This window comes from Paramisgurnus dabryanus, chromosome 8 (genome assembly GCF_030506205.2).
Source record: "Paramisgurnus dabryanus chromosome 8, PD_genome_1.1, whole genome shotgun sequence".
Classification (NCBI taxonomy): domain Eukaryota; kingdom Metazoa; phylum Chordata; class Actinopteri; order Cypriniformes; family Cobitidae; genus Paramisgurnus; species Paramisgurnus dabryanus.
The window spans coordinates 15,407,318-15,434,071 of NC_133344.1; the positions used below are offsets into that span (position 1 = coordinate 15,407,318).

Below are 26,754 nucleotides of genomic sequence, written 5' to 3' on the forward strand. Positions count from 1 at the left end.
ATACAGAGGAGTCTAAGATGGCAGCGCTACCGGAAGGTAGTTATTTACGTTAATAAAGTTTTAAATATGGATATTTCTACAACAACACCGCGCGGATTACCCTCAGAAGACCTTTGTTTATCATCCTGGAGCCGTTTGGATTTAATTTGTGAAGGATGGACGCACTTTTTTTGGACTTGAAGGTCGTGGACTATGGGTGGACCCCGTAACATTACATTTAATCAACTGAAAGATCCAAAACATTTTCTAAAATACCCGAAAATGTGTTTGTCTGAAAAATGATGGACATATGCAACTCGGACAGCTTGGGGGTGAGTAAATCATGGGTTTAATATTATTTTTGGCCGAACTATCCCTTTAATGGCAGTGCCATGGTTGGATAGTGCAGATTAAGGGGCGGTATTATCACCATCTGACAGCCAAATTTAAATTACCTATTTTGTCACATGCTTGCAGAGAATGGTTTACCAAAACTAAGTTACTGGGTTGATCTTTTTCACATTTTCTAGGTTGATAGAAGCACTGGGGACCCAATTATAGCACTTCAACATAAAAAAAAAGGTTTTCGTGATATGTCCCTTTTTAAAACTCATCTTTGAGCATATGTAAAAGTATTTTCTTTTGATAATAACTTTGTGCCTTTAAACAGCTTCAATGTAACTCTACAACCTTGCCTCCTTTAGTATACACAGGTCATGAATATGCAAATTAGTCCCAGCTTCTAATTATTCGCAACAGTCTAACCATAGATATATATCTAGGTAGATGCTACATTTGACAGTTTTACACAAGTAGCTGTTAGCCCATTTTCATTCAAAATGCTTACATGAGTTGCAAAACACAACTACAAATAAAGGTGCAACGTGCGACTTTTAGAAGAATCTCTTAAAAGAAATGCAATATAAACTACATAACTATATTATCAGTGGTGTATAAAGACCTTACATAATGAACTGTTTTTTTTTTTGTTACCTTATAATGAGCCATTTTATCTACATACGCCGTGAGTCCCCTTACATCGTAGTCAACGTCATGTTTCTACAGTAGTGCATGTCGTCGCTACGTTGTTTCAGACAATGACATGTTTGTCCTGTGGCAGCTACTGTAGCTTCTCTTTGCGTTTTGAAATTGAGGTTGGTTGCAATTCGCAATCTCACCGCTAGATGCCTCTAAAACCCACATTACACCTTTAACAATTTAAAGTTTTCTATAACCAAAATCGAATGACGCAGAAAAAGTAGTCATACTGTACAGATATGCCTACTCAAATTATTACTGTGTGTTTGTGGGCCAAAAAGTCGTGACTGAAGTCCTGTCCTGTGTGAGAGTTTCACAGCTTTGTGAAGAAGAACCCACGGCGTGAAGCCAGAGATCTCCCACATAGCCTGTGAGCTACATCATGAGAATAGTCCAACAGGACAGAGAGGTTTCTACACCTACGATAGTCCAGATGGGTACCAGCAGTGAGAGCTGAGTCACACTCGGCAGACCTTGAAAAACAGACCATGGTTATATTATACAAACAATCTAGAGGAACAGAAGGGAAAATGTTGATGTTTTGCATTCAGCTGTTGCTGCGCATATTCACAAACTAAAAAAAAATATGGAATATGAAGGACGAATCAGCGATCAAACTCGACAGTCTTTCGGTTTCTGACAGTCATTTAAGCTTTTTGTCCTTTCCACTCGAAAATGGGTTGCTTCCTTTTATAGCTTAATTGCAAGAACATCAAGCACAGCATCAGCAATCTTTTTTTTTGACAGACAAAGAGGCTTTCTCATTTTCTAAATTCAATTACTTCTACTCAGATAGAGGCACAGTTCAGAGACAAGCGCTTTCGATGAGACACATTGTCTATTTTTGGGGGTCTTTTGATGAACACACAATGTTCTAGCTCTCAGAAAATCTCTAATCAAGCTTTACATGTAGGACGACCGTAACAAGCTATGTACTGTATGACATGACCCACAGAAATCTTAAAATCTTAAAAAGCAACTATTATGTTGCTACAAACAATGTTATTTAATGTAATACAATGTGTTTGCGTGGTTTATGGTTCAAATTATTTATAATTTATTCATATTCTTTTCCACATACACTGTCAGAAATAAAGGTACAAAACTGTACCTTTTCTGTCACTGGGGCTGTACCCTAAGTTTCTGTTTGGTACCTTTACATGAATAACAAAAGATTTTTAGATTACCGTACCTTTAGGACCTACATTGTTAGAAAAAAGGAAAAATATGTACCCTTACTGTCAGTGGGGCAGCACCCTTTAAAAAGGTAATTGTATGGACCATTAGGTACAGATGTGTAAACATTTAGTACCAATATGTACCTGTGAAATACTAATATGTATTTTTGAGGTACTAATAAGCTCTCTTTGGTCCCAGTACCTCTGAGGTACTAAAATGAAATCCTTAGGTGCAAAGCTGTACTTTTTGAAAGGGTACAGCCCCAGTGACAGAAAAGGTACAGTTTTGTACCTTTATTTTTGAGAGTGTACCGTACATTATTGTTGCTCCTCTATGGCCCTTCAAAGTGCATGGATTTTGTACAAAGCTCATTGTTCAGAAAAGCGGAAATGTTACGCTTCTTTTCATATTTGGAAGATCAGAGTTAATATCGTCTTTACTATCTTATCAATACGAGACGAATCTGAGCCAGAAAATGAAAATGACCTAGCTGGGTCGATCAACTGTGCGGCTTGGGTTTGTTGTTACCGTAAAGGCGACTTGCGTTTGTTGTAATAAAAAAGTAAAGTTAGCCGCGTCAGCTAGCACTACCGTAAGTGTAGTCTGATTCACAAAAGTGCCGGCTACAAACAAACCTGCTAGCCTGTTTTATTTTAAAGTTTGGCCCTTCATCCCAGTGAACCACTTTAATCCACTACTTCCTTAGACTCTTCTTCCTAAAGCTGCGTTCAGACCAACCACGGTAGAGACGTCAAGCATGAGTGAATTCGATGTCAATTTGAAGACGCGTTAATGCGCGTTTGAAGGTATCACAGGGAGAATGAGACGTTTAGCGCGGCGCAGTGAAATGGTGCAAATTGAGCGTTGCCGCAAGAAAAGCACGAGTTGAATATTTTGAACTTTGGTTGAAAAATGCGGCACGTTAACCAATCAGGAGCTCGCTGTAGTAGTGACATGATTACAGGAAGTGAGCGGAGTCGCAGAAGCCCCTCCCATGACGCGAATTTCCACGTGAATGTCTCGATGAATATAATTTCACGCCCGGCTTTTACGCACAAATGAAGCGAGTAAACTCAAAATGTTCAAGCGGCAAACTAGACACGGTAGACACGAATTTGACCCCTCATACACAGCTGGTGTGACTTCCTTAACTCTTTCCCCGCCATTGACGAGATATCTCGTCAATTAAGAGAAAACGCTTCCCCGCCAATGACGAGATTTTCCGTCTTTCCGCAATACCGCTATTATCCACCAGGTGGCGCCCTTCCGCAACTTTTTAAAACCGGAAGTATTGCCCTATGGCAAGCTGCTGCATGTCCGTGTCTGTTTTAAAGATCGCTCTGAATATGATCTCTATGAAAAATCCGTCATAAAAATGGAATTATCTCTGCTTTTTGCTCAAAATATGGTGTTTTTGCAAAAACCTACCCATATTCAAAAGCTGATTGCAAAAGAACCACTAAAGGTAGGATGAAACGGTTTTTTTTGTTTGAAAGCAGAGGGTCTGTTCTTTCATTTGGTATATTGTATGTTTATATATTTAAAGAAGAACATTTTCTGGAAGGCATTAAACTTTGGTGAAAATCATGAAAAACGCTGGCGCTGGCTGGCAACTTTTAAAAAAAATGCTGGCGGTGAAAGAGTTAAGTCAGTCAGGAATCCATGAAAACTTCAGTAGGGTTGGCGTTGTTTGTTCGACTTAAAAAGTGGATCATAGCAGGAACTGTGCCGGAAATGGACATGCACAGATGACAAGTCCCGCCCACGAAACCCGGAAGCGTGATAATCCACTATCTCTATGATACACTGTCAGAAAAAATGGTCCCAAGCTGTCATTGGGGCAGTACCCTTTGAAAATGTCCTGATATGTACTAGGCTTGTTGCGATAGTCGGTGAAACGGTGATTACCGGTGCTTCAGCCTCTCACCGGTTAGATCACTTGTCCACCGCGACACCGTCTTTCACCGTCGTTTTGATATTTTCTTGTAATTAAATCATTTAGTTTTGTTAGAAAGAGCAAACACTTACAACTGAATGTGTCTGCTGCCTGAATCCAGCGGAGCTGAACGCGCGTCATCACAGAGCAGCGGCTGAGGGTGTCAGATTTCATTTATTCCTGTCAGACTGCGGCGAGCAGACGATGGCAGAAGCCGCGTGCTTACTCGGTTTTGTTATAATATACATATATGATGTTTAATATAGGCGAGATCGTTTTGTTGTTGTGTTTTTCATTAAGAATAATAATAAACCCATCATTCAAGCAGCGCTTTATGGAGGAATAGCCGGTTGCTCTGCTTGGGACTGGCGGGTTCTGTCAGAAGTACCTGTGCACATTGACTCAAGCACTTAAACCAGCAGTTGCACTCGCATTTACACGCAAATTCATACGCGATTTAACGCAGAGTACGCAAGCGCTGGATTTAAACAACAGTTGCATCTAATTCAAAAGTGAAAGTAAAATGCGAACTTCTGTGCATTTATAAGCCCCTCCCACCCGGTGAAACCGGTATCACCGGGTTTGTCACGCGCTGATTAACCGGTGGGAAAATTCTGTCATCGCAACAACCCTAATATGTACCATTTAGGTACAGATATGTATACATTTGGCACAAGTATGTACCTTTAAGGTACTAATATGAACTCTTTGTTACCTTATGAGGATACTTATACGAAACCTTTTGATATTTTTTGAAAGGGGACCAACCCAATGACAGCAAGGGAGCATTTTTTTTGTGTTCCTTACAGTAGATATAGATCTGAACATATCTATCAAGATTACATTTTTTTAACCATGTTGAAAGATTATATTCAAATGCATGAAAACTGCACACATTTCCTCTTCAACCACCACTACGCACCATCTAATTTCACTTAGGATATATGTCTTATATAATTATAGTGTGATTAAATCAGCTGATTTTAATTGTCTCATGTATACATCCACATGTCATAAAAATATAAATAAACATTTGCTCTTGTTTGTTTCAGTTTGTTCTCTCCCTACCTACACGCCGGTACTGTGGCGCAATGAATCACTGGACGTCATCACACGAGAAGTGGGCAGAAAAACCCCTGCAGTTCGTTGCTTAAACACAGGAAGTTGTTTCTGCCTTATTCAAATATGCCCACCAAACAGCATGTCACTATTATTCAGAGCATAAACAATGAAATAATGAAATGTTCACACTGCGATTCATTTAGCTGTATATTTTTACAGCTTTTAAAGACTGAACTGAATAACACAGTCTTGTGCCGGGTGGTCGAGCATGCACTTTTTACAATAAGCTGCGGCACTGATGCCAGCTTTGAATCCAGCAACAGCAGTTCTCATTTTATTCTCGTCATTTTCTCTCTTCGCTCTATTGTTATACAAATTAAGTTAAAAAAACATTTACATTTACAAATAATTTATCTCGACATTTAGGAATAATGTGACAGACATGATATGGCTGTTCTGGATGACCGCTATGTGGTTTTTATAGCATTACTATGGTGTTCTGGATTCAAATGTGTTTGCTAGATGACTACTTTTTTTTCAAATCTCCGATAGTCTCTAGATATAACCTTGAATCCTCAATAAACTGTATGTATGTGAGATTTTTTCACCTGTTTAAATGTAAGCCAGGCAATGATATCTAGAAATAGCACGCCTTGCCTCAATAAGCTGCGCAATTTGCACAATCATTCATAATTATATCACAAACGCTAATCATTTAAATTAACAATAATAACCGGCATGCTTGCGTGACTCGGTAAAGATTTATAAAGCGCATTGATGTTGTTCTGATTACACCTGCTGAGTCTGACTAATCTGGCAACCATTCAAACAGGCACTGATGAAGCGAAACCCAGAAATCAACACCCGTTGTGTTTATGTAAGTCTTTGGTTTTCCAATCCGATCTTCTGGTATAATTTCCTCGCACAATCTTTGCAAAGGACTTACAGAACTACCACTTCATCGTCACAGAGACGCTTTCTATTATGATGTCACTCCCTTGGCTACAGCTTGTAGTCACCCTTGTTTTTGGAAATAAATAAACACATTTGTAAAGAACGAAATATGGCATCACTGATGTTTATGCCTCACTCTGTTTGTTTAGATTTACATTAACATTCATGCATTTGGCAGACGCAAAGTGACTTGCGGTGCATTCGAGCTATACTTTTTTCAGTATGTGTGTACCCATAAACTCTGTGCTGCAAACACAATGCTCTACTAAATGAGCTACACTATCATTTCTTTTGGTTCTTATGCCTAATCAAATGATTGTATCTGTCACCTTGAAACTTGCCAGCGTTATGTAACTCTATATCTAATGTGAAATCACTAATCCTGTTTAGGAATCAGTGGTTTTCAGTGTTATTGCAGATTAGCATAAGGCAAAAGATTTAGATTTGAAGAGATAACTGGATATTTTACTATTTCTGTGCAAAAGCATGTGTGCTAAATGTTTAAACATGTTTAAAAATATATCAATTTATTTAAAGACTAAACAACAACCATCAATTAGTTTATTTTGATCTGATCTTGAGAAAAAAATGTATCAGCTATAATTCAGTAATAATAAATTAATAAAGCTATGATTTACCTTTATTATTAAACATAAATAAAAGACCTCTTTGTCTTCACATAAATCATATTTTATAATTTAGTATTTCCTACAATAACCAATTTTAGCTTACTTGTAACCTATAGTAAACTGTGGTAAATTGTGATACAATCCGAAAAAAAAAAAAATGCTGGGCTATTTAAACCGATAGGTTAAAAAAGACATCATCCAGCCGGAGGGTTAAATTTACTCGGAAAATCTTTATATTTTACACAACAAAAGGGTAAAAACAACCCAGGAAAGGTTAAATTATAACCCAATGTGTTTTGTTTTTCCCATTTTGATCCAACACTGGGTTCAAAATATCCCAGCGTTCATTAGCATATTTTAGCAATTGCTACACTTTGTTTATCTATACCAGAGTATTCTGTAGTATTAATTAATGTACATAATGTAGTAAATACTGTATTATACTTTAATATTTACTATGGTAAGCTTCAAAAACACTGTAGTATCTAGGAATGTTCTTCTGAGGTGTACACACCAAATGCGAATTTAGTCTTCCACGAGAAGCATACATACAAAATCAATTCAGAGATTTGAATAGACACGAACCCATGTTGGGCGATGTGACTGTTGCGAAATGGGCTGCGTGATTCGCCTCAAACGCATCTTCGCACAAGTTTAAAATATTCAACTTAAGAGAATAGTTTGCATGACACAAAGTTAAATCCTGCAAGTAATCTAGAGCGAGGAATGCAAACTTCGCGTTTGGTGTGTACGCAGCTTTACAGTTTACTATAAATACTTAAAGTCTGTGTATAAGGTCTAATATTAAATGTGTTCTCAGTTTGTGACACTACAGAAAAAAGTTGATATTAACCATCCAGCCCAGTTTGAATGAAACAGAAACCCAAATAAAATAAGTTATCAAAATGTTGGAAAAACAGCCAGTATTCTCAATTCTCTAACACTGGGGACGTGTCCTCTGTCTGCGCTAAAACCACACCCACTTGCAGGAAAATGCCGCCTCTCTCAACTTTCAAATACAGCTACAACCTCAATGGATGCTCGCGATTGAGTTAGGGGCGGGGCCATGCTCGGTGGCTCCAGTGCATCATCGAGCCACCATTTTAGCCCCGCCCAAATAATCCCGAACACAGAAATGAGTTTAACCGTATATCCGTCTAACTCGACAAAACTACATAATCTTTGTAACATTTTTCAGGAATACATTTCTAACATTTAAAATGTGTTTAGAAACAGTTCTCTGAAATGACTTTACAGGGGACATGTCATTAAAATCTGACTTTTTCCATGTTTACGTGCTATAATTGGCTAACCAGTGCCTCTGTCAACGTAGAAAATGATCAACCCAGTAACTTAGTTTTGGTAAACCATTCTCTGCAAGCATGTGCAAAATTGGTCATTGAAATTTGGCTCCCTTTGTGATGTCAGAAGGGGATAATACCGCCCCTTAATCTGCACTATCCAACCACGACACTGCCATTTAAAACGGCATATTTTTGCTCACACCTACAAAGTGGCAATTTTAACATGCTACCCTGTATAATAAATTATCTATATGCTATTTTGAGCTAAAACTTCACATGTGTACTCTGGGGACACCAAATATTTATTTTACATCTAAAATGACCCCTTTAAGTATTTTATCATGTGGGTTCAAAAATCTAAGTACATTAGTAGACTGGTTGGATGTTCATGGAAACTTTGTGTCACTAATAGCGTATAAATAATGCAATTTACCCATACACATAACCCAGCAGCTTGACAAGAACTAAAAATCAACCCTAACCAGCATTAACTAGCTTTAAAAGTGAAGTGTATAATTTCTGTGCCACTAGCATCACTGAATGACAAAACAATGCATGGGTCTCCTGAACACTTTCCACACTTTCTATTGGTCGGCCAAACAGATAAACATTGGTTGGGTCACTGTTGCTATGTCAGGATTCTCAAAAAAACAGAGCAATGTTTTGAAAGCACCACAGAGCCAAACCATTCACAGTACAGTACAGGGGAGTGAACATATGAACGGTTTACGGATAATGTTGAATATGTGGAAACAATCGCATGCAAAGTAATTTGTTTACATGCATAAAAGCACCTGTGTGCAATGCAGATGAAAAGCAAACAGGAAACAGAAATCCAGGTTTTTCTCATTGCGTTTTTCCACACAGGCCAATGTGCATTGCACATGGGAGCTTGTCATGCTTCAAGCTATTTTTCTTCAACACTGTTTCTGTGTAGCAACAACCCAACTGTAAAATTAATACAATCCTGCAACAATTTAACTAGACCTCACTGGTCCTTCAACAGCATCGCCTCTGATGTTTCTCTGTCATCGGTTAATACAGAAGTCGGGCTCTTTTCTTGAGATCTTTCGCTTTTACTGAAAGCACATTTGCATGTCACATTCTTCAGTTTTTCTTTCTTTGTCGTTCTCACCCTCTGTTCTTCACACTTGGCACATCTGTTCTTTGTCCCCATGGATCTGCTCTGCATAAGGTACGTGTGCATGTTATAGATCAGATGCTGACAAGGCTCCAGTGGGTCTGGGATTGGGTTTAGCTTTAGGCCTGTGACTGAGGATGGATGGACAGATCCAGAAATGATTCATTCTTCAGAGATCTAACATAGTTCCTCACCTTTCACCATGAGCTCACAAACGTGGATTACGGCCCGAGGGGAGATTTAGCAGTTTACTATGGTGTGTGTTTTTTTTTTGGGGGGGGGGTACAGCCAGGGGATTTTGACAAGTGGAATTATTTCCGTCAACATCTTTTGTTGGTTCTAAAACAACATTGCTGTCAAACAAGTCCTTACCTTATCTTTAACTATTAACTACCCAAAACTGATAGATATAATGGATCATAGAAATTGTTGGTTGGTTAAAGTGAAACTAGGAAGGATTTACAGTTTCCATTAAAAAGTAAGTTACCTGGTTGCCAATATTTGTTGACATAACAATTAATATTTTAGTTAGCTAATATTTTTAAGTTGAATTAACTAAAATATTTAAGGCAACCAGGTGACTTCCTTTTTAAAGGAACAGTATGTAGGATTGTGGCCAAAACTGGTATTGCAATCACAAAACTTGTGGCTAAAACTGGTACTGCAATCACACAACTGGTAGCCAATACACAAAATGACAACATAAACATCAGTTGAGGGCTGCAACTCCACTTTTTAAATGACAATATCCTGGCCAGACCACTGTTGTCAGTGACATAAGTATTTGAAATGACAATAATTTCTTAATGTCTAGTGACATATCAGGGTCATTTTATGATTAATTGATATAAATTTCTTACATACTGTTCCTTTAAAGTTTAACCAACAATATTTTTTTGAGTGAAGAAACATGACAATAAAGCTCTTATTTTTAATCTCAATGTTGTTTGGGAGCAAGATTTGGCGCACCAAAGAGACCTTACATTTTTCTATCAAATAAAAACACAAAACCCCAAAGTGATTCCAAAATATTTAGTGGAAATCGAATCACAAGTCTACACCATGACCACTTTAACTGACTAACACACTTTTGTGAAATAAAAATACCCCATTACAGTAGTGCAGCATACTCCGTTACATTCATTTACAAATCCACCAAAGATAGATTTACGCCTAAAGTGTAAAACTGGATCTCGTACTGTCGTGAGCTTCAAAGGCTTTGAGTTGGTGACAGCTTGTTGGGGTTACGATTATATCAAAGCGTCCTAATCGGATGTTCTCTTTTTCCCAGAGGGGAACCCGGGATGGGTTTTTCCTTCCGTCATCTCCACCTTTACCTTTGTTTAGCTGTTGTGAAAATTTCCACAAGGCCCAATTAAGCCCCTGCTTGTATTACGGCACGTTTAATCTTTTTATATCCACACTTTCATCTGATCTCATAGCCCACCCCCCGCCCATCGCTCATTTACTCGCAACACTTGTGCGTTTTTTTTTGTGCCACTCCTTCCCCCATTTCTTTACCTCTTGCTCTCTCTTTCAGCAGCATCACTTGGCCACTGAGGCTGGTTGCTGTGGCAACATCTCCCAACGGAGCTGGCTACCTTCCCTGTTACCGTAGCAACTGGTTCCCTGCAGGATTCCAAATGAGGCACTCCATCTCTCTCTCTCTCTCTCTCTCTCTCTCTCTCTCTCTCTCTCTCTCTCTCTCTCTCTCTCTCTCTCTCTCTCTCTCTCTCTCTCTCTCTCACCATAATTGAACAGAAATAAGTTTGCCTGGCTGCTTTATATTCAGTAGGTCATACATATAGCCCAAAGAAAACCTAATTTAACATATATCATGTGTAAATTATATTGCTGCCACATAAGACAATTACACACACACATTTATGTGTGACTGCCTAGCAAGCAATAGCCAAATTCGGGTAAATAGACTCAATATAGTCCAACTATGAGTAAAGTGTTTAGTTTTATGTATTTATTTAATTTCTTTTTTTTGGGGCTATAGGGTTAGAGGTATTCTGGCGTCCAAAGAAATGTACTCAACCCGAAATGACCCGAATCACTTTATATCCGAATCCAACGTGCATAAATCTTTAGTTTTTTAAGAAAGACCCGACCCGAGATAAACCTGAGAAAATTAGACCCGAGTCTGACCCGAATCAGTGGCAATTTTTTTTAACCCGACTGGACCCGATGTAAATGGCACCGACATGTGTGCAGTCTGCATCCCTGCATACACAAGAAAGAAACCCTGCTGGCATTGGATCCAATTTGGCCAATTTTGCCCCACTTATTTTCCTTTGTTATCTGACAACGACACCAAGGTAAACACTAAAATGTGCATGTAAAATTGATTGACAGGTCTGACTCAATGAAAATGAACCTTCTGCCGGCCAAACAATGTCAAAAGCGCTCACTGATCGGACCTCGGGTTTTCAGATCTAAGTGGACCCGTGAAGAACTTTGCTATTAGACTTTTTTTATGCAAAATTGCTTGCTTGGTGATGCCGTGGTGATAAAACGCTCTGTAACGTAATTAAACAAAAGCGAGCAACCAAATCAGATAATATTGAACAATCACAATTTTCTAAATGGATTCAATGGCTTTTTACACTGAATCCTGGCATTTCTAAATGTTACAAACGTGCCGTACTTCTCATTTTTATCTCTTTGGTTAATGCACACAAAGAAAATATGACTACATTACGCAAATTGTTCCTCTCTATTTCTCTGGATTTGATCTCTGATGTGCTATCAAGACTATGTTTATTTGTGAAATATATGAGACCATTAAGCAGCCATTAATATTCATATGCATATTCATCACAGATCATTAGAGAGTCATATTACTCATGTCTTTAAATTCATGTCCTAAACTGAAATGTGTAATTGCTGCTATAAGCAGAGACTGAATAGTGCTTTTAAGAAGGCAGGCGAAACGTTTCATCACATACTACAGTATACATTCTCATGGTGATAGGGATGTAAACTTAAAATAATTGCTCAAACCTATTAAAAACACACATACAATTTTTGGTTGTTTGGTTGAGTAAATATTGGACAGAACTGTTGGGTTATAAATAAGCCTGGGTTGTTTCAGCCCAAATGAGGTAAATTAATTTGAAGAGCTCGGATGAAAAACTGCTAAATGCAACACAGTCTCACGGCAAGTCGTGTTATAGTAACAAAATTTTTTGATTAATTTATTCGTGTTTGATGACACGAATTTCCGCTGTTTTTCGTGTCTCTGGAGACGAATGTCTTTTTCGTCCTTCCCAGCACTAATTTCTATCAATGGCTGTTCGTGTCTGTGACACGACTTTCTTTATCGTGTCATTTTATATTTTTTATTTATTTGTTTTCTCATCGTTCTTTCCTATTTTTAAATCATTGTCGCTTGGGGTTAGGGTTAGATACGGGGTTTGCATTAGGATGTAATTTTTTGCATTGATTTCTATATGTTTTTCGTCCGCTTTTAAAACTATTCTCGCCTGGAGTTGGGGTTAGAGTTGGGATTTGGGTTAGGAAGTCGCAAAAAGTGATTCTAACCCTAACCCCAAGCGACAATGGTCAAAAAATAGAAAAGAACGATGAGAAAACAAAATATAAAATGACACAATAAAGAAAGTCGTGTCACAGACACGAACAGCCATTGATAGAAATTCGTGCTGGGAAGGACGAAAAATACATCGTCTCCAGAGACACGAAAAACAGCGGAAATTCGTGTCATCAAACACGAATAAATTAATCAAAATTTTCGTTACTACTGTATAACACCACTTGCCATGAGACTGGGTTGCTAAATGCCACCATCTTCAAAAAAAAAAAAATATAATAACCGAATGCTTTCAGCACATATTATACATTCATCATATAGCTTCAAATCAGCTAAATCGCAGCCTCAGGCCATTCAGAAATAACGGCTTGTTGGCAGAATTTTTTAATGACGATTTTTCAGTCCTCTAAGTGCAAGGAAGAAGAACTGTATGAATGACGGCACGTGTATGTCAAGGTGCAAGTTTTTTACCCGGTTAAAGAAGGTTTACTGAATATATAATGATCAAAACAGTAACTGGAGACCTTTTTAGAAGTGGAAAATGTTTCATGTACTTAGAGGGTTTTGCAACGAAAGACAGACAAATTTGTTAATTAAATGTAGTTATTTATATAGCGCTTTTCACAACATTGTTCCAAATACCAATGAAATGAAAATTAGGCTTTTTTCAATTACTAATAACATATAACATTTAAAATGTCATTAAAGTGAAACGTCTGAACCTAAACATAACCCGACATTTTCATTTACAAGAAAACATGTTAGACGCACTTATATAAATAAATCGCACACCCTGGACGAGAACCGCCGCATCGTGTCTTGGACAACTCGCAGGTATCGTACATCGGAAGTGCACATTAAATAGCTCAAGCTTAGTCAGATAGCGTCTACTTCAAAAATCAAAATATACGTTAGCAGCCAATGTTTATCGCGATTAAAGATTAATGATTTGGGACAAATGTGATGTTATTAAATGTTAAACTATTGGCGCTCTGTTGCGCGTCAGGGATTTGAGCAGTGTCCAGAGTCACAGCAGACAGACGCCGCCAGGCGTGGCCGGTGTGGGTACATTCATAGAAAATAATGTGTTCTGTTTATAGATTCATGGTGCGATGCTTCTCGTCTGGTGTGCGACCGCCTTTAGGGGCCAATCACACCAAACGCATTTTAAATGCAAGAAGCGCCGCACTGCCTTTTTATGGTCACTTTAAAAAAGAGCATTGCAGTGTGGATTTTTATATTGCTAGACAACCACTGAGGCAGCTGCCCTGTCAATCAAATATTGAAGTGTGTGCTCTTTTGCTGTTAACTATCATAAAAGCAGAATTTTTAAAAAGAGGATGCTTGCTCTGTCCTTGATCGAGGGTGAGAGGTTCACAAACACGCAGGAGACAGTAAGCAAGTGCAGTCTCCAGCTGTTCCAAGCAACTGTTAACTTCTGTAAACCACAATGAAAGTCCGGTCTCTCCCCTCATTCGCTTTTTCGCTTAATGTACTCCTGTAAAAATGGGTGGCGAGGTAGGTGGCCAAAACGCGAGGCATTCGGCACGGATAAACAGCGCACATAACGCTCCCTGCCCATAGACAATCATTCAAAAAAGATGCATGCCACTGCCATAATGCGTTCTGTGTGATCGGCCCCTTAGAGGGTTTTGCATCCAAGCTCTTTGTTTATTACCAAATGGTTGGTTCTGTCCTATATTTACTCAACCTTGCAGGTTAAAACAACCAAAATGTTTAAGAATGCAAGGATTATTATTGCATAAACTGAAACGAAAAACTCTTTAGGCACTAGGATGTAAATTTATATATGATTCCTTTGTATTATCTTTTAAACTCATCTTATATACTGTATACGCTGGCTCATAACACATTTTTTCCCAACAACCCAGCAGAATAAACCTACAAAAGTTGATAACAATACCGTATAACACAAAATGGATGTTGTTCAATTTCTAAATGAAACAAACCTCATTTCAAACTGATGGTTCCTGCGAATCATGTCAAGCTGTCTGTATACTGTCTGTACTATTCTTCAACCCAGAGGTTCAATACTTTAAGTTTTCGAAATGGGAAAAACTGCTCTGTGTTAAATGGAGTGCCACAGTTCAACAATTCATTCAATTATCTGTGCTTGTGAAATGTTTTGATTGCTACAGAACTCATCTCGTCTCACAGTGGCAAGTGTTTACGAATGGCGTTTTCTTGCTGTGTCCTTGAGACTCCCTGCTGGTGTGAAATATGCCATCGGCAAAAGATTCTGGGAGAAAAAACACAACGTATGAAAGATCGGGCTGCACGCATACGGCACGACGGAAAAGCGAACCGCTGCTGCGAGAAGCAAACATTTACAAAATGATGAACAAGCCTAAATGTGCTATAATGCTGCAGTGCAACGGTTCGAGGAGAGAGACTGTGAAGTACACTGAGTTCTTACAGAGACAGAAGAGAAATCAGACTGACACAACTAGCAGGAGAGACAGAAAATGAGTGAAGTGGGCATAGACAATAAATAATTTATTATAAAACAAACTGAGAGAAAGGAAATATAAGGGGGGAAAGCAGTGATGGTCCACAAAGGGCGGGAGAGAAGAGGAGGGGGAATGCTGGAGAAACAGAAAGCGTGACAGAAGTACCCAAGCAAATCCAACAAGCAACAGTCTGGACCTTTTCAAGATCCTACATAATTGATGGAACTGCAGCAACTGGCCATCTTTCCTTTTTAAAGGGAACCAAGCGTCACACTTTATGCACAACCCCAACTGCATCACAGTCACGTGAATGTGCAGCAAAAGTTTCTGTAAAAAAATCATTCTGCACTAAAGATCTCTTGTGACCTTAAAGGCGGAGTGCATGATCTCTGAAAACCAATGTTGACGTTAGAAATAACCTAAACAAACACGCTCCACCCAAATAGAATCTGGAACTTCTTTTGATAGACCCGCCCCACACATACGCAACTCAATGTACTCACACTACACTTTAGGATTTGTGCCCGAGTATACTTATGTCATTATGATGCAATTGATTTAAAGAAAACATGGAGTTTATGCATGCTTTCTTCTTAGAGTCAACACAACAGAGTTTACTGTAATTATACTGTGAGTTTGTGTCTTATCGGGTGAGCTTGACTTATTTTAATGTCATACACCCAAATGGTCTGTGCAGCACTGCATTAAGTCAAGCGATCTGACTTAGCGATCTGGCATTAAAATAACATGAGCGATTCGAGAGCAGGATCCTTATATGCTTTCAAATCTTTCTTGCTGTTATTTAAATGTCATAAACTGATTGGTCTACACAGTGCCACTTGAGGTCTGCACCGAATGACCGCATGACGTCGAGCACTTTTAGGCCACATTTAGGGGCTAACCACCCCAAGCGTGTTTTAAACACTTGTAAATGCATTTTGGTCCATTTTTATTAAACATTGTCTTCTCTTTTGTGTCTGTTGTAAAGCGCATGCGCGAGACTAAAGTCATGTGACTGTAGTGACGTGGATGACGTGGCTGACATGTTATCTGGTGCGCCCCAGCTGTTTTTTTGTGTGCGCCCATGCTTTGTTTACAGTCTGAGGGAGACGCACACTGTAAGTTTGAAAAAAAAAAACTTTGCAAACATGTCTGAGGATAACATGTCAGCCGCATCACTGCAGTCACGTGACTTGAGTCTCGTGCATGCGCTTCACAACAGACAAAAATTTGTATTTTTTGATATTTTTGGACCAAAATGTATTTTCGATGCTTCAACACATTCAACTGACCCACTGATGTCACATAGACTACTTCTGATGATGTTTTTATTACCTTTCTGGACATGGACCCTATACCGTACATAGATTTTCAACAAAGGGTCAACAAGCTCTCGGACTAAATCTAAAACATTTTAAATTGTGTTCCGAAGATGAACGGAGGTCTTACGAGTTTAGAACGGCATGAGGGTGAGACGTTATTTTCATTTTTGGGTGAACTATCCGTTTAAGACGTGTAGTTGGTCATTGAAAATGCGACGCAGGCAAATGATGGGAACTCGGGTGGAAACCACAAGTGATCACATGACTCATCTTAGCAGCGCAATGAAGGACGACGGGTCCACTTATTGGAGTAATGTTTAAGTTTTACTGTATGTCTTGTTACAGAAATAAACTTCTATAATCTTGTATAATCATTTTGTCTGTGTACATTGCATATCGCAACGTTTTACTTTCTTTGTGGTTTAAGCCAGTGCTTTAAGTGGGCTGGAACGCGCCGGTACTCAGTACCGCCACTTTTAAATATAGCTCTTGAGGGTACCACCACCTCTCCGTGTGCCAAGAATGTGCTTTTAGCGTACCGGAACGCTTATTCAATTAATTTGAACGACGACGACCACGGGAGTTTTAACACCCGCAAAATGGAAAACAATGGGACAAAATAAAGTGATGACTTTCTAGTTTCAAATGGCCAGTATTTTGTTATTCTTGAACCAGTGGACATGGTCTTGGTGTCATTTTAAAGTTTTTTTCAAGCTCTTTCTATCTTTAACCATGCTGAAAATTTTACTCACATATCTACCTTTTGCACATTTTATTTATGTTCAGTAGATATTTCTAGCTCAAGCAAATCCACAAACTTATAAAAGGATTTATTATTTTTTACAAGGTCGTCTGTTGACTGCTGAATATAAACCCCCTTCAATATAGGAGTCGAGTCAGCAAAAAAAAAAAAAAATTAGAGTACCGGCACCTCTTTTGGGCCACTTAAAGCACTGGTTTAAGCTGTATGTCTGCCTTGAATTGTTTTGCCAAGTGTTTAGCGTAAATGCAGATATCAGATACAAGTCACTTTTAAAAGATGTTGTAAGCGAGTCCGCCAAAAAATAGGATACAGGCAACAAATCGGAATTGGGCATCAAGATTTGAAGTGTAAATCCAGCCTTATTTGGGCATGCGGTGGCATGCGGCTGCACGCAATCATGCTGTATGTATCAGAAGGGTTTTTACTGTGACAGCTGATGGATACAAATGGTCATATAATTGATTTCAAGCTTTTAAATCCGTGCTCTGGCGTAGTTAACTGAAACTGAACCATACCAGAACCACCTGTTGAAGGAAACCAGAGTAAACCTTGAACCCGGGACCTTCTTGCTGTGAGGCAACAGTGCTACCCACTATTATCATTGGCATTTTTAAGATGGTAATCACTGCATTCCTCACATGAGGTTTGCCATTATGTCTATGACGGTGAATCTCAAATAACAGTCACAACACCAACCTGACATTATTTTGCATAACACATTTAGCATTGCAACAGCCAATGAGAGACAGAGGAAATGTCCTTTTTATAAATAATAATAAATAAGCTGAATTGAGCTATCATCTCTGTGCGATATGTTTCATGACACCATTGTATTAATCTACATGATTCCCGGGGGATACATGTCATGTGGAGTCACCGGGTGCAAACCTACAGTTCTCATTAAGTGCTATATTTTTTATTCGGCAGGATTCCTCCAAGGTCGCCCTGAATCTGTCTTCGATCTTTAAACTCCACCTCATCTCGCCTCCAGCTATTTGCCATATCCATTCACTATAAATCTGTTATCACTTCCCATGTAGCCCAGTTCTTACTGCAGTCTTGTATCTCTAACCGCTGGTCTAAACTTGCCCATGCAAAAATCTTTGACATTTACAACAGAAAAATCTTGTCTAAAATATGACTTGATTTTCAAGTTTTGAATGCAATCATACTTCAACGTCTATGTTTCTGCCAAGATGATTCATTATCTCAAGCTCTCACACAAATCTCTATTGAAATCAGTTCTTGGAGACAAAAAAGGTCTGGCATGCTTTTATTTAATATGTTCTCGGTAGACTCGCAAATTGTCCGCACCTCTCGTGACATCTCTCCACTGACCGACATCTCCCCCAGGCCGTAAGCGAGCCCAGATCACTGACAGAGATGAACAGGATCAGACGAACAAACCAGTGGCGGGCGGCAGGGTTAGGATTTCTCCCAAAGCTATATCTTTCTCACACTCTCTTCTGGTATCATTATCTTTTTACATAAACTCTCCATCTTTTTTGCTGCCTCTTGCTCTCTCTATTTCCCTTAAGTATATAAGAGAAGAACAACAGTGTCAATTTATTGCACACGCTCCATAGGCTGTCAAGACTGAAGTCTCCTACAGGGAAGTCAAACCTTTAAGGTCTTCATTTTTCAGCCCTGCAATCTCTCAAACTTCAAACAGAAATAAGTGTCAAGTAGGTTTGTCCCTGGCCACGCACACAGACACTCTTATAAATAGATGTCCTACAATCTTAAAGACATCACTGTTTCACTGTTGTAGGTGTGCACTTAATAATCATACATATTGCACCTTATTTTGGCAAGAACAACGGTGGGTTACTCATATCCGGACTATAATTACCATCATTTGCAATAATACCATGTAGACCATTTGCGTGTTTGCAAACAGAGATGACGATTTTTGTGGGCGGGGCCAAACTGGTGGCAGAAAATGACAGCTCTGCAGTAGCGGTGTGAAGTGTTTTAGCGTTTAACTGTGATTTTTATGGATCCGGTGATATGTCGAGGTCTGTTCCCCTATGTTTACCTTATAGCGTTTATATCACGTTACGTTTATTTTTCAGATAAATTAGAAGTTTATATATATATATATATATATATATATATATATATATATATATATAAAAGCAATCAGTACTTCCAGAAAAACGTGATTGTCGCAGGCAAAAATCCTTGATCTTGCGGCATGTTTTCTTAAAAAATATGATGGAATATGCAGGATATTTATTCAATTTTATGCAATGAAATTGCGGGAACTTGCAAAAATTGCGGGGAACTTCCAAAAACTGCGGGAACTGTTTTCAGCTTTTGCAGCTTTTCAATGATGTTCACGTCACATAATCACGTCACTTCATAACGTTCCCATGGCAACAGGGGGCATGGCTGCCCTTGTGTGCGGTAAATGCAACATTTTTCAACTTTCTGCTAAGATATATGTGATTTTTGCTATGAAAATGCAGGGATTATGAAATCATACAAGCCCAGCATATTTTGCGCAGTGAAATCTGCAATTTTCCTGCAAAAGTGCGGCGTATTTCAAAAAATGCGTCCCCACGCATGAATATGAGGACTTTGGCTGATAATGCGTTAAATCATGCGATCGGATAATCACGTTTTTCTGGAGGGACTGAGCAATGCTATAATGTATTTTATATAATACCATTTATTTAATATTTCATCATTTTCCTGTTTTCTATTATTTCTTCTTTATATATGTATTTATACCCTACATCTTTGTTCTAAACTAAAACTTTGTTATTATGAAACTATTATGTTAACATACAAATTAATATGCATAGGCCTGTTTATATATTAATAACAATTTACATCATGTGTGTATTATATTTATATATTTATTAAGTATGTAAACAGAATTTTAGAACAAACAGGAAGAAAACAGACTAAGATATAAGGTAAAAAGAAATTATGAAATATTTAATAAATTGTGATATTATTGCTTTTTCAGTATAACCCATTCAAATATTTAATCTTTCTAAATAAATTATAAACGTAACGTGATGAAAACGCTATTAGAAACACATAGAGGGAACAGACTTCGACAGAACACCGGACATCTTCTCTAATTATTTTCTATTCAAATTATTAAAAGATTTTCAAATGATTTGATCACTCCAGTCTGTCCGTTCAAGGGCTTACTGCAACCATAAACACTTACGATTATCTTCAAATGGTGTCTTTGACTATGGTATTCTATAAAAATGAAGGCCATTTTTTTGGTATTCCTATTTTGACACTCAACAGCACAACAAGACATTTTCTAGTGCATTATCTTGCTAAAGGCAAGGTCTATAGAAAAAGGTCTATTGAAAAGAGTTCCTCTATGGCAGTGCTTCTTAAACTGTGGGGCGGGGCCCCTTGGTGGGCGCAAGATGATGCAGGGGTACCCAGTTTTATGACATTTTAGAAAAAAACGTTAATTTATCATAAATTCTGTGTAACTAAACCTATGTTTTGTTTCAATTCTAAGTTTGAGATTGTCATGATGTCATGAATTTTCTTTGGGGGGCAGGGGGCACGAATGGATGCACCCTATACATGGCACGCTGAAACGTTTGAGAAACACTGCTCTATGAAAACGTGAATCACCTTTATTTTAAATAATGGAGATGAAGACCTGTTTGAACCTCCACACTTTATCAAAAAGATAAATAACGGCATCTGCTGTCTTGCTAATATTTCGTACTTCCCTGCTTTTCCACTCTCGAAATCCTGAAATGCAGAATTGCATGTATCGTGCAATTTTTATATGCATACCCTCATTATTAACTGCATAATAAATTCTCTGAAATTGAACCGTCTAGGCTCGGATCTTATAACAAAAACTAAAAAGCGAAACCAGCCGCCAAATTAGCCACACTGCCAAAACGGGCATAATCTCATTGGTGAGAGTTAATGGATTTCAGTGTTGTAAGTCTCTTAATGAGGCTTCTTTCATATTTATGCTGCACGTCTCGTCTCCGCTCTGACAGCGAACACAAAAACTGCAGGATGGAAGAGAAATGATACACTGAAATGGTGCATTTCATACCCTGTAGCGAGCGCGTACTGAGCAGCAAAGCACATTGGAGAACATTAGTGAAACCTGATTATCTCCCAGCTTGGAAATTAATTAAACGGGAGAAGGGGGATCTGGTGGGGCTTGTAGTATGTTGCTATCCGTTTCAACATGTCCGCTGCCCTAAAGCCAAAGTGCCCGTGCTTCTAACAGGGTCTAGAGGAGAAGCGCAAAGCATGCTGGGCAAACTTTACAATTTACCCACCCCACCTTTTCTTCAAGCCCCGCCCTCCAGTCTATGCACACTCCATCCATATAAAGACTTCCTATGGATCGCATACACAAACAGACAAATTATAAACATCAAAAAATAATGTACCGTTGTGATAAATGAACCATGTAAGGAAGAGCCACGGTAAAGTGCAAGGTAATGTACAAAATGTAATGTACGTTGTTCCCGAGAAACTCGGTCCAGATGTGCTGCATAATTGCGCATGATTTTCCAATCTTTTGGAAACACTTCATGGTATTTTCCCTCGGGGGCAACGCAACATGGCTTCATTGGGTCTCGGGTTCCATAATGTGAAGTCTTTCCTCCGCTTCGAGAAATCTAATATCAAAATGTTCTCCGAGGGATATCACACTCCCAACAAGCTACGCAACATGCCACAGTTCAGCTGTTTCGAGTGTGCATAAATATAATATGAGAAAAAACTGCAATATGACACAAAAACAGATGAAAACCCTCAAAAAAGCAAATAATACAATCACTGTTCTGCCATTGACAAACAATCCCCCCACAACAATCCAGACATGGCTTTCATGAGGGAAACAGCACCCAGAAAACATTACGTGAGGTACATCTAAAAATATGGTGAAGAAAACTATGCGTTTTTGTAAACCACATACACAGGGGACATTGTAAGAAGTGGTTTCAAATACGGGGAATCCGACATTCTCTATCGTGACTGCAAACCCAAGACGCTTTCACACCAGAAAAGAGTTGCTGTCTACGACAGTAATCCCAGTAATGCTCTTACCAGCCAAGAATAATTGAACAATAAAAGATGGGTTTATGGGTAATAAATTTAAGCAATCTGCACTGTTGGTTAATAAAAAAAGAAATACAGTAATCCTCTTTGAATCTGACTGTCAAGTTTTCTGCACACTCCTACTTTCAAATGACAATGGGATTTGAAAATCATCCAGATTATACACACGCCATTTCCCATTGCAAGGTGACCTTATAGACTCATTAATCTATCATACAGGTTCACCTGGATCGTGTTACATTTGTAATCTATCCATGAGTATAAACAAAACCAAAGCGTTGCGATGCTAAAAAACGACAAGATTAAATATTTTATTTTGCTCGATTCTACACCTGTTTAATAAAATACAAGCACCAAAAGCTATGCTGTCTGCAGACAAATATCATCTTATTTCCTGCCTGTCTGATATTTTATTATAAGTTTACAGGCGTCGCTAAAGGCACTGGTTAAATAACCATGCATTCCCCTGGACAGTTATATAAACATTCATCTCCTCGCCACAGACATCATTTTTATCCACCTGCTGTACCATCGCTGTACTGACGCACATGGTCACTGCAGTTTTCGGGTGACGGTGGGTTTCCTAGACACACCCTAACAACTCCACTGTTCGTTTAGTTCGGGGCCGACGACAGCATGTGTGAAACGGCAGCTAGAGGTGAATGCTGACGCACTGAGATAGCAGGGATGGTGGAAATCTGCCAGGTCTCCCTCCCTCTATCTTTCAAGCGTTTGTTGTACATCAATGCTAATGAACCAGAATAAAGGTTTTCTAGTGCAGAAGACATCAGGTTTGGGTTTGGCGTAATACACCAACAGTTTGAATAACACTACAGGCTTATTTGTGACCCTGGACCAAAAAACAGTCATAAGGGTCAATATTATAAAAAATACGTTTTCCATTGATGTATGGTTTGTTAGGATACAACTATTAGAAAATCGGAGGTTTCAAAAAAATCAATTACACTTAAAGTTGTCCAAATAAAGTCCTTTGCAAAACATATTAGTAATGATAAATACATTTTTTGAAATATTTACAGTAAGAAATGTACAAACTATGTTTCTAGGAACAAGGATCTTTACTTTTAATATTTTTAATATCCTAATGATTTTTAGCATGAAAAAATCGATAACTTTGACACATACAAATGGCTTTCTTTTAGGGCTGCATAACAACTAATCACAACTAATCGTTTGCAGAATAAAAGCTTTTGTTTACATCATATATGTGTGTGTGTATTGTGTATAATAATTATGTATATATATATATATAAACACACACACACATGCATGTATATATTTAAGAAATATATATGTATATTATATAAATATATATTTATGTATATATTTTACACATAAATATGAATACTTAATATATACAAATATCTTTTTCTGAAAATGTTACATACATGTGTGTGTATTTATATATACATAATTATACACAATACACACACACAAACACATACTGTATATGCACATACACTTTTATTGATTAGTTTTATAACAATTAGTTGTAATTGGTTGTTATGCAGCCCTACTTTCTTTCTTAGTATTTTTGTCTTGTTTTAGGTAAAAATATCTAAATATTCTTAAATAAAAATGTAGTTTCTTGATGAGCAAAATGACCTAAGAAAATAAATAGTTTTTAGACAAATAATAATAATAATAATAATCTGCCAATTGGGTAAGAACATTTTTTTTTCTCCTTAAATCTTCTTAAACACTTAATTCAAGAAAAATGCTTTTACCCTACCGGCAAATGATTATTATGCTTGTTTTAACTTAAATTTGATATTTTTTTTGTCTAAAAACTAGACTTATTTTCATTTTGCTCATCAAGATTTAAGAATTTTTAGATATATGTACTAAAAACAAGACAAAAATACTAAGAAAGTATTTTTTTGCAGTGTACTCGTGCAACTTAATACTGGGTTTGTTGTCCAGGGTCACATTTTTATAATGGTAACATTTGGAAATTAAATTTACATTTTATGCTACAATTTCACTTTTATCTACAGCACCGTAGTGCATTGAAACTTTTGTGTTTTCCCTGGGAATTAAACCCACAACCTTTGCACTACTAATGCAATGCTCTACCAACTGAGCTACAGGAACATACAGACGACTTGATAAGTCTGTAAAAAGGTTTGTACGAGATTTCATTAAACCTTGACAAATTTCTTTACAGGAAACAGGATGTGACTTAATAAAAGATGACTTCATGGGAGCTGATTATTGATTATTGGTTATTGGTTATTGATTATGCAGTGGTAATGACTAAATAAACAAAATCAAAAAAGGAAAATAAATTTGCTCATTTTTATTTACTAAGAAACAAATGATAATATACCATCCTTAATCTAAAACTATTTATCTATGAATCTACCAAAAAAAGTGTTTCTTTTTTAAACCTGTGGCAATATACTCCTCATGTATAGCTCAGTGGTACAGGATTGCATTAGCAGCACAAAAGGTCATGGTTTCGAACCCAGGGAACCAACATACTGATAAAAATGTATACCTTGTAATGCACTGTAAGTAACTTTGAATAAAAGCCTCTGCCAAATAAATGTAAAATCCCTTTGTATAAAGTCAGAGATTGATAGGTTTGTGTACTTCTCAGATTTGTTCCCAAAATCGAAAGGGATTTGTGCAAACAGTATTTTTCAACATCAGCATGCGTGCAAATCTAACATCACGTTACATAAACTCTTTATATTTTTTATATTTCCCCCGTATTTTTTGCACAAAACACTTTCTAACCTTTGTAAATCCAATGATATTTTGATATTAACGTGAGAACCTAGAACAAATAAGGCCTGAAACATCTCGATATTTTGCCATCTGTGGCCTTGCAGCAGGCTGCAGTGATGCCTGCAGGCCTGAGAGGCTGCAGCAGATCCGATAGCACTGAATCAACAAACCTCAGAGCATCGGGCATCAGGTTCAGACTGTGTCTTCTGTAACATTCTGTACGCATCACTTCCTGTCACCTTTTCTACCCTTATGTCTGAAATGCGCCGAGCTGTAAAATGTCACATTTTATTCATGTACATTTTTTTTTCCGGCCAAAGAGTGAGGAGTATCTCTCTAAAACAGAAATGGAAATTGTGCCTGTACATTCTAGTATGCACAATAGGTTTTTGTAGGTAACACATTTTGGATTTCCACTAAATTTTATATGCTAAATATACAAGAAATAAGCCAGTTTAGGCCAGTCAGGTAGGCCTGTACCTGTTTTTTAAACAACATGCATCCATTATATAATGAAAAGCAGGAAAGCAATGCCCCACCCTTAGAAATAAATATGTTCAGTTAATTTACCTCTCCATTTATCAGGCCAAGGTCCTAAATCTCTCTCTCTCTCTCTCTCTCTCTCTCTCTCTCTCTCTCTCTCTCTCTCTCTCTCTCTCTCTCTCTCTCTCTCTCTCTCTCTCTCTCTCTCTCTCTCTCTCTCTCTCGCACACACACACCGGTAGATAAACACAATTCGTTTCAAAAATCATATCAGACCCCAGGATTGCATTATTGAATTTAATTTATATGATTAGGCTTATATTTTAAATATACCCACATGAAAAACCAATGCATTCAGGGTTATAATAAAATAAACAAAACATCCTATTAAAACACACCAAACATAATCCCTACAAACCATTATAAGACACGATGTGACATTAAATGACCTGTATTCAGTTCTTACCTCATCTCTCCAGACGCAATAAGACAATAAAATCATCAATATCAATGGCGTTATCTGCCCCATTCTTCTGTCTTCTTTTCTTAATAATACTTTGCTTCTTTCTTTGAACGTCTATTTCAAATGACTGTTTTATTTCCAGAAGGATAAAGCAGTGCACATGCAGTGGTTTTGCCGCGGGATCAGAGCTGCTCTCGTCGGTGCTTGGCTGTGATATCTCCTGTGTGCGCAGATCTCTGTGCGCTCGGCTGCGGCTGCGTTCACTCAAACCAAGCCCTCCTCCGCACGCGACGCGCTCGGGATGCGCAAGAGGGTGGGCGTCAATTTACTGAAGAACAGCGTCCTCTGCTGGACATTAAAAGAAACGCACGTTGACTGGAGCCTGTAAAAGACAGGAATCTATGTCAAGATACACATGAAGGAATGAATGCTTAGGCATACACAGTGATTGAATCAAGAAGCACAATCTTATAAATAAACAAATGTATGCAATTGGCAGTAAACATATTTACAAAATAAACCAAATATGTATGTGTATTATCTAAATACCTCTTTGTACTTCTGTAGCCTACACTCTGTATGCCAGCCTCCACTGTTGCACAGTTTATCCCCTCAGTGGATAAGTTATTACACTACTCAGA

At 38.0% G+C, this 26,754-nt stretch overlaps 1 protein-coding gene across 4 annotated transcripts in view; it reads right to left on the bottom strand.

Annotated features, from left to right (window-relative positions):
• The window catches only part of aplp1 (amyloid beta (A4) precursor-like protein 1), a 70,949-nt gene extending 44,586 nt beyond the window's left edge, over positions 1-26,363 (bottom strand). For 3 of the 4 annotated variants that reach the window (XM_065280646.1, XM_065280644.1, XM_065280643.1), the window contains exon 1: positions 26,117-26,362. In XM_065280646.1, coding sequence (XP_065136718.1) covers positions 26,117-26,179 — 63 coding nt within the window. In that variant the 5' untranslated portion in view covers positions 26,180-26,362. Of the gene's footprint in view, positions 1-26,116 lie in introns of all 4 variants that reach the window. The other variant, XM_065280645.1, reaches the window with a different exon arrangement.
• Positions 26,364-26,754: the final 391 nt, after the last annotated feature.